This window comes from Pinus tabuliformis, chromosome 1_2 (genome assembly GCF_031772625.1).
Source record: "Pinus tabuliformis cultivar Carrire ecotype Pingquan chromosome 1_2, CPIR1, whole genome shotgun sequence".
NCBI classification, from domain to species: Eukaryota; Viridiplantae; Streptophyta; class Pinopsida; order Pinales; family Pinaceae; genus Pinus; species Pinus tabuliformis.
In genome coordinates this window covers 250,265,949-250,285,945 of record NC_142298.1, presented here as the reverse complement: position 1 = coordinate 250,285,945, position 19,997 = coordinate 250,265,949, and the positions used below count along the sequence as shown (strand labels likewise).

At 39.7% G+C, this 19,997-nt stretch overlaps 1 protein-coding gene across 5 annotated transcripts in view; it reads right to left on the bottom strand.

Moving 5' to 3' along the window:
* LOC149205313 (SET domain-containing protein) overlaps positions 1-19,997 on the bottom strand; it is a 339,426-nt gene that overhangs the window by 153,676 nt on the left and 165,753 nt on the right. For 4 of the 5 annotated variants that reach the window (XM_089394987.1, XM_089394991.1, XM_089394988.1 and 1 more), the window contains exon 3: positions 19,311-19,596. In XM_089394987.1, the coding sequence (XP_089251113.1) occupies positions 19,311-19,596 (286 nt within the window). Of the gene's footprint in view, positions 1-18,367; positions 18,410-19,310; positions 19,597-19,997 lie in introns of all 5 variants that reach the window. The other variant, XM_089394992.1, reaches the window with a different exon arrangement.

The following is a 19,997-nucleotide window of genomic DNA, read 5'->3' as shown; positions in this document are numbered from 1 at the left end:
AGAAAAGCTTTCTAGGCTTTTCTGGGTTTATTGAGCAAAGGCTGATTCTAGAGTTTCAGCATTTTCTGAGGAGAACAGCCCCAAATCCTCACTTGATTCCAAAAGTAGCAGCAGCATAGCAGTTCTCCGGCAGCTTGGACGCAGTTCAGAGAGAGGCCATTTCCTTACCATTCTGAGTGTATTTCTTCACTTGCCTTGTGCAAGTCAAGGTGCTATCTTTCTGATCACCTCTTGTACTCTTTCCATTACTCAGTATAATAAAATGCTTAGCATTTCTCTCTGCATTCCTTGAGTATCTGCTTATATTCCATGTATACATTATTGTATGTTGCATTACTGTTATTTTTATCTCTTTGAGCTTCCCGACTACTATACCACTTGTGTGTTTTTCTCCTATACTCTTAGACAGAGTTTGGAAAGGGCCAGGTAGCCTCCAGATCTTGTCCTCTTTTCAGAGGCGACATATCTGGTAAACGCCCTCCCAATCCATCTCTGGTTGGAGTTTGCTTGTGTTTGAGGGATATCCCTGAAAAGGGATATTACAGATCCAGTGGAGGAATGTGGACCCAGGTGGGAGAAATGATGAATGGGGTTTATAATGTGTGGAAAGGGGGCAATATATTTGGATGATGGAGCTGGACCACGCAACCAAAATCAAGGATTCTCATGAAATACCATTCCTAAAGCCAAATGGTCAGTAAAAGAGATCCCACGAGACTAGAATCCAAGGTTAATATCCAAAAGGGGTCCTAAGGGACAAGAGCACCGACCTAGCCCATTCTTTCCGCCGAATCCCCCATTAATCCATGCCCATAAGTGTCCATGATAGGCAAACTACAATACTCAATTACCAAATGACAAGGCATACCTTTAGGTTTGAGAGGCCCACCTTCAAACATATGATCATGGCATATGGGTGGGGCCCATATGGCTGGCTCAGGTGGCGGTGGCACAACGAGCTAGTTGGTGGCTATAACGGGCTGTTGGCTGAGGACCATCTTGGAGAAAAAATTTATCCTAGGGATATCACCCAAAAAATGGTGGCTAACAAGACCCAAACTCTACAAATTTGAGATGAGTTTTAGTGGATTGCATGAAAATTCAAAACGAGTTTCAACAAATTGCATGAGTTCGCAAATCAAACGGGCGTTAAATTTGTATGATCTATGGAATTTTGTGCTTCGTTAGAAGGGCATCAATGGATTGCAACCAAAAAAAACTAGTGAAGCAAGCTAGTAGAATTATGGGTTATTCATATGCGCGAAGAGAGTCAAGGGTTATTTTGAGGTCAAATTGAATTCCATGGAAAAAAGATTTCTGAGGTCGACTTGAGGAATGCCTATTCATTTTCATGCTCTTTCACAGTTGTCACGTGCATGTCAAATAAATGAGGTATGTATGTACAACAAACACATTTTCTATAACTTATAAATTCCATTATAATGTATAATATTCAGTTGCCATGCATACGTATGTCAAATAAATTACATATATATATGTACAAACAAACTCATTTATTATAAACATATAAATTCCATTATAACATATATTATTATAATGTATAATATTTATTATAAATTATTAAAAGTTTATTTATAAAAAAAAAAAATATTTAATTGTATATAAATATAATTATGGATAAATATACATAATTTTTTAATATTTAAAAATTTTGAAAAATGTATATGAATGAATCTAATCAATATATATATTATAAAAAATGTAATATATATATATATATATATATATATATCGAATTTAATGGCAAAGCTCATCCGAACCTTGTAAAATTTGAACTCAAATCAAACTTAATTGTGGTCGAACTCAAATTTAGACCCAAGCCATGTGACATTGGTTTGGGGGCAGGTATTGTCCTAATATCCCCATCCATGAAGCACACATTGTTCTCATTAAGACTTGAATTTGATTGTACCAACAATATGGTTGAATATGAGGTCTTGATATTGGGTTTAGATGCTGCCCTTACAAAAAACGTTCGCAAACTAATTGCTTTTGGGGATTCTGATTTGATTGTTTCCCAAGTTACTATTTCAGCACTAAAAATAAGAAGTTGATACCATACAAGGAAAGAGTATCCAATACCATAAAAGAGTTTGAGAATTTTGACATCAAGGCTATCCCTAGAAACAATAATTGCTTGCTTGATGCCCTTGTTGTAGATGCCTCGAGTGATCGAATCCCTGACAAAGAAGTATCCAAACAAGGTAGGTGTATAATAGATAACATATATCGACCTATTGTGCCGGATTACTTTGAGCATTAGCCCGTTTTTAAGGATGACAAGAGATAACATGTTTTCTACAAGGATTTTTTCATTGAAGGACATGGATTGAGATGTTGTCTATATGTTCAGTAAATTGTGATGATCTTTTTGGGTACTTTCACCTGAGTTTGATGACCTCATACTAGTTGAATTTTCTTTGCAAGAGTGTAGTAGATACAAGTTTTTGCCAGATAATTATTTCCTACTGATCTTAAACCAATATTTTACGCCACTACTATCAATGAATAATTACACTTCAGAAAAAAAAAGCAAATGCAACGGAAACAGTAAAGATGATAGAAATACAACCATGCACAATAGAGACAATAATTTTACCATGGAAAACCCAACCTTGGGAGAAAACCTGGCCATTAAATTCGAATATATATATATAATTCAAATTTAATGGCGAAGCTCATCTGAACTTTATAAAATTTGAACTCAAATCACACTTAATTGTAGTCAAACTCAAATTCAGACCCAAGCCATGTGACATTGGTTTTGGGGCAGGTATTGTCCTAATATCCCCATCCATGAAGCACACATTGTTCTCATTAAGACTTGAATTTGATTGTACCAACAATATGGTTGAGTATGAGGTCTTGATATTGGGTTTAGATGTTTCCCTTGCAAAACAAGTTCACAAACTAATTGCTATTGGGGATTCTGATTTGATTGTTTCCCAAGTTACTCTGTTAGCACTAAAAATAAGAAATTGATACCATACAAGGATAGAGTACCCAATACCATAAAAGAGTTTGAGACTTTTGACATCAAGGCTATCCCTAGAAACAATAATTGCTTGGTTGATGCCTCTGTTGTAGCTGCGTCGAGTGATCAAATCCCTGACAAAGAAGTATCCAAACAAGGTAGGTCTATAATAGATAACATATATTGCCCTGTTGTGCCGAATTACTTTGAGCATTGGTCCGTTTTTAAGAATGATAAAGAGAGAACATGTTTTCTACAAGGATTTTTTCATTGAAGGGCATGGATTGAGATGTTGTTCGTATGTTCAGTACATTGTGATGATCTCTTTGGGTACTTTCACCTAAGTGTGATGACCTGATACTAGTTGAATTTTCTATGCAAAAGTGTAGTAGATACAATTTTCTGCCAGATAATTATTTCCTAATGATCTTCAACCAATATTTTACACCACTACTATCATTGAATAATTACACTTCAGAAATTATCAATAGCAAATGCAACGGAAACAGTAAAGATGATAGAAATACAACCATGCACAATAGAGACAATAATTTTACCATGGAAAACCCAACCTTCGGAGAAAACCTAACAACTTTTCATAAGAGAAATTATTCTTCAGCAATGTTTACAAATCAAATATGTCTAGAAATTTGTGCTAATATCAAAGTCAAAATAACAATCAAACTTGGCTAACCTGTTGTCCTTTGAGGTCAGCCATTTTAGCCCTTCCCTAGCCTTGTTTCACCTATAACCAACAGCCTTCCTGTTGCTCCTACAACCTTCCTGTTGCCCCTACAACCTTCCTGTTGCCTTCCTACTACTCTTGTGGCCTTCTTGCTCCACACGTGCAGTTGTACAAGAGAGATAAGAGAAAAGATGAAGAGAGAGAAGAAACTTGCTCTTGCTTGGTGGAGAAAATGAGACATCGCACCCTTTATTTATACTTGTTAAATGAGGTGAAATAACCCAAGGGACACACCCCTTCATAGGTTGGGCCAACTTGACTTTCCTGGGCCGACTTGTCACTTCAAATATTAAATTTTTCATAATTCTTTTAGATTGAATTGAAAGCTATTTAGCCATACAAGAGCACCTCTTGACGCTATACAAAAATCAACACTCCCTCTTAGTGAGGGAGGTATTCTCCTTAGCTGAAAACAAATTTCCCCTTAGCTGAAATTTCTCCTACACAAGAAAAGCTCATGAGGTTGCTATGTTGATGCAATGTCTCCTCACATGCACATCTATATATATAGATCACTCTATCCTAGAGTAGCCAATGTGAGTAACACAGGCCATTTACCCCTACGCAAATCAACATGGCCCAACCAAATTAGCATGGCTTCTTATGTAAATGTATCCATCTTCCCTGGTCAAATCAACATGACCCATCCAAATCATCATGGTTTCTCAGGAGATGGTCTGCCCCTGGGGCATTCACCCTTAGCCAAATCAGCATGGCCCAACCAAATCAACATGGCTTCCTAGGTGAATCTATCATTCTTCCCTTTTCAAATAAGCATGACCCTATGGATGTCAAATTAACATGGCTCTAATAGAAGAATGTTTGCCCTATGCTGCAGTTTCCGTAGGCCATTCACCCCTAGCCAAATCAGCATGGCTTCATGGGTAAATGTATCAATCTCCCCTAGTCAAATCAGCATGACCTTAGCCAAATTAGCACGCCTATATGGAAGAAAGTTTGCCTCAATCCTGCAAGCATCAATACTCTAGACCATTCACCCCTAGCCAAATCAGCATGGCCAAATGGGTGAATGTATCATTCTCCCCTAGTCAAAGTAGCATGACCCTGTGGGAGAATGTATGCTCGACCCTGCAAAGACATCAGCACTCCCTCTCAATGAGGGTGATATTTTGCATCACACCAAGCCTGTGTCTGAACTATACAAACTTTGCTCTAGATAGAGGCTTAGTGAGAATGTCTGCAATCTACTCATATGTGGATATGTACTGGAGCTTCACTAGTCCCTTCTGCACCATGTCTCAAACCATATCCAATTGTACCATGCAGGCACCTAAACAAATGCCTTGTCACATGCCTCGGATCAACCATAAATTGGCCAGCTTCCTCCACTTGATCCATCACCATAGCTGCTTTTTGGTCACCTTGACTGGGTGCTCCCTCTGACACTGAAGCAGATCCTCCTATGGCAATCATGGTTGCTCCTTGTCACAAAAGCAAGTCCTCCTGCCACTGCTACTCCCTTTGTTACTGAAGCATACCTTGTTGTCTAGCACGGTCCCCTCATTGAAGGAAAACTGCTCCTAGAGCTACATGTCTCTAAGCATCCAGCCTAACAATCTCAACCCATGACATCCTCTTGGAAGGTTGCCCCTTTCACTTTGCCTGACTATCTACTCCCTCTGAATTAGAAACTCTTTTGGTCATCTAACACGATCTAAGACGTCCTAACAATCTATACAGTCCTCTCTCTCGAACACCAATCACTCATGTTGAGTTTATGCTTGAGCACTTAGGCCATACAAGAACCTGACCATTAAGCGACTAGAGCAAAAGATTACTCATAGTCCACTCCCTCCTTTTGGGAAAACCCTCTTTCCATAAACCTCACTCGATACTTCTCAATGTTGCTATTTGTTGCATGAATCATCACCTTGGCACCTCCACAATGAACCTATTCTTCCTTTCTGCAAACCCCATTCAGGAGGCCATGGAAAAAGGAAAAAATCATAAGCAAGCAATCAAAGCATACAAAATAAAAGGACAAGAGGCTAACCAAACAATCAACAGAGAAAAAATATGATTGGAAGTACTTATCTCTTGATCGAGGAAGAAATTGCTAAGGGTTATAGGGAATTGTCAACTCCCTCTTGATCCTTGCCTCGAGCAAAAAACCATTGAAGTCCTTGGAAGTATGCTCTCCTCCATTATCTGACCTCAAAACCTTGATCTTCTTCCCTATCAAGATTTCTACCTAAGCCTTGAACTTCTGGAACCTGTTGAAGACCCCATCCTTGGCCTTCATGGGAAAAAAATCATTAATGAATGTCAAAAGAAGTATTATTTTCGAAGTTCATCTGCAGCCTAATCAAGTTTAGATTCCTTTGTCTTTTTTGAGGTTGATGTTCATCGTCATCATCAACATCGGTTGTTGATGCATGCTTTTCCTTCCCTATCTTTTGAGATCATTGGGAGGCATAGTTTCCAAAATCATGACATAGTGTCCAAACCCCATTCAAGAGGCCATGGAAAAAGGAAAAAATTGTAACTAAGCAATCAAAGCATACAAAATAAAAGCACAAGAGCCTAACCAAAATATCAAAGGAGAAAAAATATGATTTGAAGTACTTATCTCTTGATCAAGGAAGAAATTGCTAAGGGTTGTAAGGAATTGTCAACTCCCTCTTGATCCTTGCCTTCTAGCAGAAAAACACTGAAGTCATTGGAAGTATACTCTCCTCCATTATCTAACCTCAACACCTTGATCTTCTTCCCTGTCAATATTTCTACCTGAGCTTTGCACTGCCAAAACCTGTTGAAGACCTCATCCTTGGGTTCATGGTAAAAAAAAGCATTAATGAATGTCAAAAGAAGTATTTTTTTCGAAGTCCATCTGCAATCTCAACAAGTTTATATTCTTTTATCTTCTTTTGAGGTTGATGTTCATCATCATCATCAACATCGGTTGTTGATGCATGTTGTTTTTCCTTCCTTTTCTTTTGAGGACATTGGGAGGCATAGTGTCCAAAATCATAACAATTGAAGCACTTGATCTTTGACATATCCTTCTTCTGCATGAGCTGCAAGTGCTTGAGTTTCTTCATCATGATGTTTCTACAAGTTGTCCTAGGACAACAATCTGGCCTTCTCTTGGACACAACCAATTCATATCTTATCAAACTTGCGTAGCATTTCTCATGCACAAATTCCCTAAACAAATGGATCCAATAAGGGAATTCATTAAGAATCACTGTAACAAACTTTGTATCATCAATGTTATCTTCAATGGCTCTATGTTTGAAACTATAGAATCCGATCTAGACATCACAACACTCTAAAGTTGATGCCTCAAGGTTAGCTTCTTGCTAGTGTTGCTGTGAAAATTTCTGAATCAAACAAGTCAAAAATCCTACTGCAGTAAACTGATTTGCATTACCTACTTGTGTTCTTCATTTAACAAGTTATTTTCAGAAATATTCAAAAAGTATTAATGCAAATACACTACAGCATACACCAATATATGGATCAAGTACTGAAAAATCAATGAGACAATCATGCAAAGGACACACTTATTTTTGGACTAAACGTTCTCAAAAAATCCCAATGCGGGAAAATCGGCGCAGCAGCTCTAATGATTTTCTATTATTAAGTAGAAGTTTTGAATACAAATGCTGGTTGCCCTCTCGGCAAACCAGTGACAGAGAAAGACAATGGCGAAAACCTGAGTGAGTTTTACCTCACTTCACCCGGCAGATTCCGACTGATCCGGCAGCAAAGCTGGTTGGCCCCGGCTACAACTGTGTTTCCCTTTTGCAGTAACTGTGTGGGCCTGCGTGGAGCTCTTTGAGGCTCTGCGTAAGCTCTTATGCCCACTGCGTCAGCTTTTCCCAATTGTTTTGGCAGTTTCCGACACTCTGTGTGGAAGGCAGCTCTCTCCCTCTATGCTAGCCCTTCTGGCTCTGCGTCAAAGCTGTGTGGGCCTAGACTGGCCCAGCATCAGCTCTCCTGGCTACTGTGCTGCCTCCACAAACTTCTCTCCGCTTCTCTGTCGATACTCCCGAACTATCACTGCCCCTCAACTACAAGATCTCCCCAATTGATTTCCCTCCTGAGAACTTCTCACCTCAAAAAATCGATTTCCTCAATCTCTCTGTGTGTCTCCTCCAACTGACCCCAAGCCTCCATTTATACTTTTTCTGTTGAGAAATCAACAGTCGAGATTAAGTCTCTAATCAACAGCTAAGATTAAATTAGACTTGATCCTCGTCTCTTAGAAGCTTCTCACCCATATTTTTACTAATACCCATTAATATTTTAATTTTCCTAAGTTTAGACTAAGGAACCCCATTAAAAATATTAATTATTTTAATAAAATACAATCCATGTGGAATTTCACCAAATGATTTCTGAGTCTTGGAGATCTCATGTGTTCCAGCTCCTCCACAAAATTTCAAAGCTAGAGCACATTTGATGCTACCCAAAAACCAACACTCCCTCTTAGCGAGGAATGTGCTCTAGCAATACCTCCCAATAGAAGTATCACACTGATCCATGACATCGATCCTCTGCGCTGTTGATGCTCGGTTTGCTGCCCCTCATCCACTGCGTTGCTGCAATCTGTACTGCTGCCCATGACATGGCCACTATCGTTGCTACATTTGTATTGCAGCTCCCTCACAATATGCTACACCATGCTGCCCTTAGCACTGTCACTGCTAACTACTGCACTACAACTCAGTTGCTGAGAAGTAAGCAACTAAAAAGCCACCCAAAAGCTGACATGTTGGTGTTGAAGTTACTAATTTTCCTTAGTTAGAAACCCTTCATGCACTTTTTCTAATTTATTCCTACCTACTTGTTATTTTTCGTTTAACAAGTTATTTACAAAGTAAATACTGAAAATAAACACCAGTGCATGCTCAACATATTACAGATCAGCAACTAAAAGAAACAAAAACAAACACACCACATGACACCATTATTTTTGAACAAATGTCCCCGGAAAAACCTAATGCGGGAACACTGGTGCAGCTATCTGAGGGTTTTCTTATTAAGCAATATCAGAGTACAATCTGGGTGCCGAAACTAGCCTACCCAACAGAGAATTTCCTTAGCAGCTATACCTCACAGTTTGAGAGAAATCTCTTGGTTGAAACCCTGGAAAATCCTTCCGGCAGCTCATGACAAAACTGCACTACAACCCCAGCGTCTGCCCAATCTGGACTGCGTCAGCCCCTCTATATCTCACGCTGGCCCTGCGTCATCCTTTCTTGCCTGTGTGAGCCCCAGGGGGCCTTGAGTCAGCTTTCTGAGCCTCTACGTCATACACGCTGGCCTCTCTGGTGCTCTGCGCAACACTTGGCTGCCTTTGCGTGGCCCTACGTGAGCCCTTGCTGGCTCTGCGTCACTCTCCTTGGCTGTCGCGCTACTTTCCCGGCACAATCTTTGCCTTCTCTGTTTCTCTGTACTCAATGCCCCTCAGCTGCTCTCCCGATCATTGATTCTATCTCTCTTAGCAAACCCCGCTCTAGAAAATAGAATGACTGATCACTCTGGCGTATTCTCCAAGTGACCCTCAAGCCTCCTCTTATACTTTTCCTGCTGACATATCAATAGCCAAGATTAAGTCCCTAATCAATGGCTAAGATTTGATCTGGCTTGATCCATGTCTTTTGGACCACTCTAACACAGATTCATATTAATATCTATGAAACTAGATTCGCTGGAAATAGCCTATGTGTTAGAATCCCACGAATCGAACACGATTCGTTGGGGATTTGAATCCCAGAACGAGACACATCGTGTCCTAAAGGGGCACGTACGAATCCCATACGTGTCCCGATTTGGGGATTCGAATCCCAAAAAAATGAAACCCGCAGGCATAAAAAGGCGTTGTTCTTCAGTGTTTTACCATTTCTCTCTTTCAGTTTTGCATAAATTGAGTTGTGGGCAAGAAGCTAAGGGTTTGGAGCAAGGAGCTAAGGGTGTGGAGCGTTCGGCAAGGAGATTCAAGCACCAGGTAAGTGCATTTCATCTCTATTTTTTTGCATTTCTATTACAGCAGTTTGTATATGAATTTTTTTTACAAATTTGTGCATGTTTTGTTTTTTTTTTACAGTATTCATGGCTCAATCAAGGGCAGCAGTTAGGGGGCAAAGGAAGGGGAAGAATGTCTCCATTGGAGATGCCCCTCCTCCCCCAATATCATCAGAGTCTGCTGCAAGTAATGTTGAGGGAAGAGGAGGACCTAAAGACAGCATTGAGAAATATCCCTTGTGGAAATATGTCACAAGAGAGGATGGGACAAGCACCAAGGGGAAGGGAGGAGGCAATGTGCAATGGAGATGCAACTTTTGCCACATTTCTTTCAAAAGCACATATTACCGTGTGAAAGGCCATTTTTTGGCTTTACCGGGTTGTGGAATTGGAGCTTGTAAAGTTGTTCCTTTACAAAAAAGAAAAGAAATGGAAAAGGAGTTCACTGTTGGTATGGAAAATGTGGCTGCAAAATCAAGAAAAACCAAGAATGAAGACCCCCTTCCATTTTTTAGGAAAGGCACCACCCAATTTCCATTTGAGAGTTCTATTGGGGAACAAGCAGCAAAAAGAAGAGCAATTACACTTGGTCCAATGGACAAGATTTTTCAAAAAGAGAAACGGGAGGAGCTTGATCTCACCATTGCCTTCTTTTTCTATCAAAACTTCATATCATTTAATGTTGCACGCTCACCTCTATTTATTGATATGTGTTGAGCTCTAACTCACAGGTCTCCATCATGGTATGTGCCTCCTGGTTCAGAGAAGCTTAGAACCACATTGTTGACGAAGGCAAAAAAAGAGGTGCAAAAAATGCTTGAGCCTATTAAAGCATCATGGCCAACATCTGCGGTTAACAATGTTTCTAATGGATGGACAGATCCAACACGACACCCAATCATCAACTTCATGATGTCTTCCTTGAATGGTCCAGTTTTCTTGAAAGCAGTGGATACACTTGGAGAATACAAGGATGCACAATTTATGGGTGAGTTATTTATTAAAGTTATTGAAGATGTAGGTGTTGATTCTTGTGTGCAAATCATTACAGATAATGCACTTGTTTGCAAGGTTGCTGGCATGATTGTGGAAGCTAAATATCCACAAGTGTTTTGGACACCTTGTATTGTCCATTCATTGAACTTAGCACTGATATCCATTGCTCCTAATGTGCTTTGGATTGGTAACATTATTGAGGATGCATAACATATCTGTAACTTTGTGAAAAATCATACAAATGCCCTCACTATCTACAAGGAGTACAACAATCTATCATTGTTGAAGATTGTTGATACACGGTTTGCCTCTTCATTCATGATGTTGAAGAGCTTGAGGGAGGTCAAGAACCCTCTTGGGGCCATGGTTATTTCTAAGTTTTGGTCTTTTTGGAGAAAGACATATCAAGTAGCCTCTAAAAGAGTGAAGGACACAGTGCTAGATGATGCTTGGTGGGAGAGGGTAGATCTAATTATTCAGATCATGGACCCTATCATTTCTTTGCTTCGATTTGCAGATATAGACAAACCCATCCTAGGAGAGATTTATGAGGGATGGGATTACATGATTGAGTCTATGAGGAGCATTATTCTACAGAGTCAGTGCCCCGAGTATGAGACATCACTAGAGGCCTTCTATGGTACTATACAGGATATTCTTGTCAGTAGATGGGACAAGAATTGCACACCTTTACATTGTTTCGCTCACTCATTGAACCCAAAATACTATAGCCATGAGTGGCTGAATGGTGGACCTTCCCGCAGATTCCCTCCTCACATGGATGGTGAAATCTCACAGGGGAGAAAGATGCATTCAAGCGGGTTTTCCAGGATAGAGCATCCCTTGATGAGGTGGAGGATGCATTTGCAGAGTTTTCCACTGGCACTGGTCAATTTGCAGGATATGATGTGATTAGAAACAAGGGGTCTAAGAAGCCCTATTCTTGGTGGGCAAATCATGGGGCAACAAGCCCTCCTCTTCAGCAATTAGCCATGAGGCTCCTCTCTCTAGTGACTTCATCCTCTTGTTGCGAGAGGAATTGGAGCACATATGGGAAATTGTATAGTGTGAAAAAGAGCAGGCTTGAGCAGTCCAGGGCAAAGACAATGGTGTATGTGCACACCAACCTTCGTCTTATTTACAAGCAGAGGGAAGAGTGGTTGAGGGGAAATACAAAGATGTGGGATGTCTTTCCTGATGATATGGGTCTGGACAGCAGTGTTGAATTGGCATTGGCCAACATGGATCTCAATGATCTAGTGCTAGAGCCTATTAGATTTGATGACGGTGATATTTTCGAGGGGTCATCCTCCACACCAGCAGATGCAGAAGCAACTATGGATACAGGGGAGGATGAGGATGCAGAGGAGAGCAGTGGTGACCATGATGATGAGGACATTGATGCTGATTCTAATGATGACTATGAGGATTGTTGACTCATGAGTCATGGGCTACCTATTGCCTTGAGGCTTGTATACTTGTAGTTGTTTTATATTTTCTATTTCTATTTTCCATTCCGGCATTTCCATTGCACTACCTATGTAACACATTTTGATTTGATGACTTAATGAGATAACTACAGTTGTCAGTGTCTTTATCTTACTATCTTGTAACTGTAAGTTATCTTTCATTTATGAATCATGATCTATCATTTTATGTGACATGTATTTGAATTTGGTATGTACTATGCATGCTAATTGCTATAATGTTACTATTACTAACTTACTTTGTAAACAGTGAAACTAACATCTAGATGATCTATGTTTGAAATCAATGAATTTGTATCATTAATGAGAATTTATGTCAGAGATATCTAATTTTTAATATATATATATATATATATAGATATACACTTTTAATAAAATAATATATAACGAATCCTACGTGTCCTATTCTAGGGGTCAACGTGTCCGAATCCGACTCTCGAATCCCTGTATCCTATGAATCCCGAATCCCCATGTCAGGTGACTTAGATTAATACACATTAATATTTTATTTTCCCTAAGTTTAGACTTGGGGACTCCATTAAAAATATTAATTATTTTAATATCTCTTGATCTGTTTAGAATTTGCCCAAATCCTTTCTGGGTATTGGAGATATCATGTGCCCCAACCTTTCCACCAAATTTCATGGCTAGAGCACATTCGATGCTACCCAAATCAATAGTTGGTCAGTCTAGATGCCCCGTGATGCTGAAGCTACCTCTGTTGCTAATTTGTGCTGACCCTCTGATGCTACTGCATTGTTGTTGTATCTGCTTTGTGCCTCTCGCACTGCTGCAACACTCCACTACGATGCTTCAAACTCTGGCACTCTAGCTCTGCCATTGTTGCTCCATCATCTCTCGCACCAACTGACTCCCGTCATTCTGCTACTATCATTAACGGCTCCCGTAATTGTATGTGATCCAAGAGTTTGGGCACCTCAAGGATCCTATCCCCTAACTATAGTCCTCCCAACTATAGCTCAATATCACCCCACCTCTTCTCTAGAGGTGCATGAGCACTCATGGCACAATCCTCATCATCGTCGTCTGTGTCAGCTTTCGCTGGAGCAACCTTTGAGTTATACTTCTCTTCCTTGCCCTTCTTCCAAGGACATTGTGTGGCGAAATGACCCATTTCTCCACATCTGAAGCATCTGAATTTGGATATGTCCTTTTTCTTCCTTTTATGTTGCCCTTGTTGTCCAGCTAATGCGAGAGTTGCATCCTCGTCTTCCTCCTTCTTAACTCTGATCCCTTTGATGCTGCTTCCTGCCTTGGTCAACCGTCTGATCTCTTCTTGTTGAAGAGTTGCCCACATCTCATCCCAACCGGGAAGAGAAGCCCTACACAAGATGCTCTGGACAAAGGTTTCCCAGTCTTCAGTGACTACATTCAGGGAAATCCTGACCATAAATTCGAGATCTGGTGTAGCCCCTACAGAAGTTAGTTGGTCACAAATCCGAAGCAACCTTAAAAGGAAGGGATCGATTTCTTCTCCCTTCTGCAACTGAAACTATCTCAGCTGACTCTCAAGCAATATCTTCCACTGAACCGAGGTTTCCTCGTACAAAGTGGTCAAGGCCTCCCACATTTCCCTTACTATGTCTTTCTCAACAATATGTGGGATCACATGATCCTTGACCCCGTCCAAGATCATGCACTTTGCTTTTGCCTGAACCTCCTCGTACTTCTTGAGAGGATCAACATCAACCGGAACAGCAACCGTCTTCAAGGCATAATCCTTGATGCAATTTTTGTCCAAAACTGCCAGGATCTTGACCTTCCAAATGACGAAGTTGGATGCTCCATCCAACTTGTCTTAATCCCTCAGTCCATTAACTGCCATCTCTGCTCAAATGAATGTCGAACTGGTTCTCTTCTCCCTCTTTCGTTGCTACCCCAGCAAAACTCGGATTTGGATTTCTTCAACGCCAGAAATCCTCTAAGGTACAAGCTCCCTCTGAAGTTCGATTTCCTTCACGGAAATCCTTCTGCCAACCATTGTCGAACCACCCCTCTGATCTCTCTTTACTACTGCTCAGCACTCAATCTAGATTTCTTGGCAAGAAATATTTTGAGGAACTGATTCCCTCTACTTTGCTTCTGCCCCACTAGGTATTGTTCTGCACCAACAGAATCAGCACCCCACCAGCAACTCCAAATGAAATCTGTGTTGCACCTCTAGCCACGGCAACTAGAAAAACGAGACTCAACATTCTCTGCGCTGGCCTAGTAACCATTGTGATGCCCTCTGCAGCAATAGCGTCACCCAAACAGGCTGACGCAGGCTCTATGTGAGCCTCCCTTAGTGACTGCTTCACCCCTCCTCTGCTCTCTCGACCAAAAATTGTATTGTCTCTCGGGACAGCTGCCTTTGCACACAGATTTTCTTTTGTTATTTCACCGATGGCTTCAATCCTCCTTGATCTGCAATTTCTTTGATACCATGTGAAAATTTCTTAATCAAACAAGTCAGAAATCCTACTGCAGTAAACTGATTTGCATTACCTACTTGTGTTCTTCATTTAACAAGTTATTTTCAGACATATTTAGAAAATATTAATGCAAATACATTGCAGCCTACACCAATATACGGATCAAGTACTGAAAAATAAATGAAACAATCATGCAAAGGACACACTTATTTTTGGACTAAACATCCCTGGAAAAACCCAATGCGGGAAAACCGGTGCAGCAGCTCTAAGGGTTTTCTATTATTAAGCAGAAATTATGAATACAAATGTTGTTCGCCCTCCCGGCAAACCAGTGACTAAGAAATACAATGGCAAAAAACCTGAGTGAGTTTTACCTCACTTCACCCAGCAAATTATGATTGATCTGGCAACAAAACTGGCTAGCCCCGGCTACAACTACGCTTCCCTTTCGTGGTAACTACGTGGGCTTGTGTGGAGCTCTTTGAGGCTCTGCATCAGCTTTCCCCAACTTTTCCGACAGTTCTGGCACTCTGCATGGAAGACAGCTCTCTCCCTCTACGTTGGCCCTTCTGGCTCTGCATCAAGGTTGTGTGGGCCCAAATTGGCCCAACGTCAGCTCTCCTGGCTACTGCACTGCCTCCACAAGCTTCTCTTCGCCTCTCTGTTTGTATTCCCGAACTATCACAGCCCCTCAGCTGCAAGATCTCCCTAATCGATTTCCCTCCTGAGAACTTCTCACCTCCGAAAATCGATTTCCTCAATCTCTCTGTGTGTCTGCACCAACTGACCCCAAGCCTCCATTTATACTTTTCATGTTGAGAAATCAGCGGCCAAGATTAAGTCTCTAATCAACGACTAAGATTAAATTACACTTGATCCTTGTCGCTTAGAAGCTTCTCATCTATATTTTTATTAATACCCATTAATATTTTAATTTTCCTAAGTTTAGACTTAGGAACCCCATTAAAAATATTAATTATTTTAATAAAATACAATCCAAGTGGAATTTCACCAAACGATTTCTGGATCTTGGAGATCTCATGTGTTCTAGCCCCCCCACAAAATTTCAGAGCTAGAGCACATCCAATGCTACCCAAAAATCAACAGTTGCTACTCTCGTACAATCCCACCAAAGTATCATACACTTCTTTGACAGTCTTCAAACCAACAACATGAGGAATCAAGTGATCCTTTATGGAATCTATCAAGATTCTTTTAGCCTTGGCTTCATATTTCTTATGCTTGGCTTTTTCCTTAGGTTTCTCTAGCTCTGGAATAACTTTCTTCCATGATCCTGAATCTCATTTTCTTCCAAGACGAGTATCCTGGTCTTCCAAGATCGAAAATTGGTGGCACCTTCCATCATGTCTTCTGCCCTGAGACTTGGCACCATTTTTGACAAGAGATCCAATCAAGCTGCTAAATATTGCCTCTTAGGCTGACTTCAATGGCTGCTCATTCAACAAAGTTCTAAAACCATGTTGAATTTTCTATTCAAGAGTGCAGCATATACAATTTTCTGCCAGATAATTATTTCCTAATGATCTTCAACCAGTATTTGATGCCACTACTATGATTGAATAATTACACTTCAGAAAATCTCAACAGTAAATGCAGTGGAAACAGTAAAAATCATAGAAATACAACTATGCACAATAGAGACAATAATTTTACCCTGCGAAACCCAACCTTGGGAGAAAACTCAGCGACTTTTCTTAGGAGAAATTATTCTTCAGCAATGTTTACAAATCAGATATTTGTCTAGAAATCTGTGACAATATCCAATTCAAAATACCAATAAAACTTGGCCAATCTGTTGTCTTTTGAGGTCAGCCCCTTTAGCCCTTCTTTAGCCCTGTTTCCCCTACAGCCAACTGCCTTCCTTCTGCTCCTGCAGCCTTCCTGCTCCACACTTGCGACTGTCCAAGAGGGATAACACAAATGATGAAGAGAGAGAAGAAAATTGCTCTTGCCTAGTGGAGAAAATGAGACATCACACCCTCTACTTATACTTGTTGAATGTAGTGAAATAACCCAAGGGACACACCCCTACACAGGCTGCGCCAACTTGTCACTTCAAATATTAAATTTTTCATAATTCTTCTAGGCTGACTTGAAAACCATTTAGCCATATGGGAACACCTCCCATGCTACACAAAAATCAACAATACCTTCAACCAGATTCCTAGTCTGGGATACTATCAACTTGCTCACAAACGATATGTAGAATCTTATATCAAAAGAATATAATTGAGAGTGTAGTATCTGTCAAAAATGGTTTCATGACCCTTGTCTAAATGTGAGACAAGATGCCAATCATGAAAAAAAAGCATCACATGCAGGTTAGAGGAGAAACAGAGAACACGATGAAATCATGAATAATAATGACAAAGGACATCACATGCTACAATGTTTTATACAGAGTAGTGGAATTATGAATAAAATAGCATCATCACAAAACCAAGCTTCATAATGATCATTTATAATTGAAGAAGGACGGTTTCCGTAAGTTACAAATCAACTATCAAACTATAAAAAAGATATTATTGTTAGAAACTCTAGAGACATACCAAAGTCAAAAAAAAAAAAGTGAAGGATATTGAAACTCCTAAAAGACAAAGGACAAACGCAGATATAGAAAATGATCACTATTAGCATGATTGCTTGACCAGCTAGCCAACTTACTAATGCTTCAACGTTGAAGCATTTCAGAAGGAGATGGTTTGTAATGTGCCTGCTACCGTCTAGAATAGCTAATTTAGGCTAAACATACACCATATACTACTGATACCTAGATGTAGACCAAATAAAAATAATAGCAAAAACCATTCATAAGCATTCATCATAAGTTGCCTCCTTTATCTAAAGTCACATCCCTTTATCAAAAATGTATAACTAGAACGGATTTCGTTGCAACTTACCACTTATCATTATATTAAACACAAATTAATATAGAATACATTACAGTATATATCTCTGTTGTGGTATACTTCAAGAGGGGTCATAAAGAAAAGGAGAGCAGAACGTTTCGGACTCTGAAAACTGCAAATATATATTACAAAATTTTCAAATGTGGGGCTCAATTTTCAAAACCTGTCTCCCTGGTTGCCTCGGACAATACTTGTCCAAAAATGAGGCTGTCAAATCACATTCAAGTTGATGAATTCAGTGTCCAGTTCAACAAAAAAGAGAAAGAGTGTCCTTATAAGACAAATGACTCTAGAAGCTTCTTTCTCCCTATTGCACTTGTAGCTCTTTAGATCTCTGCTCTTACTTGATTAGCTGGTTCCCAGAGAGAATTTTTGTCTTTTTTTTCAAGGACTTCAAACCTGTATATCTTACTCCTAGTCAGTTAGTTAGTAGTCTGATTTCTGAGACTATCCAACAGTTCTGTCCAATCATACCAGAACTCATTAGGTTTGGCTCAGAGTTGTGAGTCATACCCAGATCAGTGTGTAAACCAAGTCAAACCAACACCACTCAGTAAAAACTTGGCAGTGGCACATCCAATGTGACTATGGTGAATTTGACTCAATAACTTGTTGGTCAAGCTCTGACTCACACACAACATGAGTTTTTGTGCCCACAAATTTGACTTGCCAAGCTTGAGCAAAAAAATGTAGCATAAATCACTATGAGAAAGACAAGTGAAAAGAGTTACTCAAATCAGCTGCATTCTAGGCATGCATTTGTTGGGTCCAAGTCGTACTCTTACCCTCCAAGCTTGCCAAGTCATTCACTGAGCTCAGTCTGGCATCTATGCATCCAATTATGATGCATGTAATTAAAATAGCTAGACAATAAAAATTAAAATGCATCTTTTTGTCTTTAACTTCGTGCTAATACCTTTGTAATATATTTCTTTTTTAAACAAGAAAGCAAACTTTAAAATTCAGAACAATGGATTAAAAGATGCTATGAAATTTCAAAATTAATAATTGCATTTAAATCCTGTGTTTTGATTTGCTATCCCTATTTTACAGCCTGGCAGTTAAGGGAAGGCCCCATGCAACAGGTTCGTCAGATGGACGATAATACACTAATTGCCAGAAAGAAGAGCTTGTGAAGCATGTCTTTTGGAACATCCCATGTTGTTTTCAGATTGGATTGCAGCAGAATATGTAGATTTGTCCGGGTCCCGTGGATCCTCTATGCTTAAAAGCAGTAATTCTAGGAGATAATAGGATGATTAGGACTCATGGCCAAGAGATCTGGAACAGGATACGACTCTCAGTCATTTCCTTCTTGTGCATGCAGCAATGTAGGGTAACACTAAATGAGGATCCTGGAAGACCCATGAAAGGGAATTTTTGGTGTTTAAGGCTAACCTAGCATATTAGTCACAACTGGGATAGCCACTTTTCAGAAAGGTGTGAATTCACCAGACTTAGTAATCAAAACTGATGCATTGGCTTTTTTAGTGTATGTTGGACGAGGATTCAGTACAAACAGCTAATGGTCATTCATGGACATAAATAAAGTCATGTTATCTTATTGGTTCTTAAAAGTAGAAACTGATTAACCATCTGTGCTTTTAGTGAAATATGAGAATCATTTAAACATTTATGATATTATATGATCACCAAAGTACAAAGAGATTTTGGTCAACAAACAACTAGCTTATGATGGAGGCAAGAATCACTTTATACTTTCCTCACCTCACTTCCTTCTTTGACATCCTTCACTAGAATCATTTCCAGAACCTCACTGCTGCTTCCTGCACTTGAGAAGCATGTGCCCTTAATGTCATCATTGTCATTTCCATTGAGGCTTTGAGATAAGCCGGTATCAGCTTCAGAATGCACACAATCTGAAATGTCACTACATGATCTGGTATTACACTCTTCATCGCTATAAGATGCTTCAGGATTGTCCATATCAGTACTGTAATCGATGGGCACTAAGGTAATGTGAACATCCTCTGCTGCAGTCTTATGGTTAAATCTGCAACAATTAGTGTAATGTAAGGGGATCAGCACAGAAGTAAATCGTGTATCTGAACAATATCAATACACTAAGAATAAATAATGCAAAGGTATATTTTCAAAAGATCAATCGATCAAAAACAATACATATATTTAAGTCAAATTCAGCATTCCCAAGTACTAGATTTCAGAGGTATGACAAACTTAATCCATCATTGTGATGCTTAGTCCCTCTTATCTGGAGTTCCTTTTATCAATTTGCAGGTTTTCTCAGCAATATCTTTCTATGATATTTCAAAGTTCTTACGATTGGAATACAAAAATGATTAGTGGTATTTTCACTGCAATAGAAGAAAAGTTCTAAGAAACTCTCAGATAATCCACTCTAAAATAGTACACTGAATGGAGCTCAGAATTGAG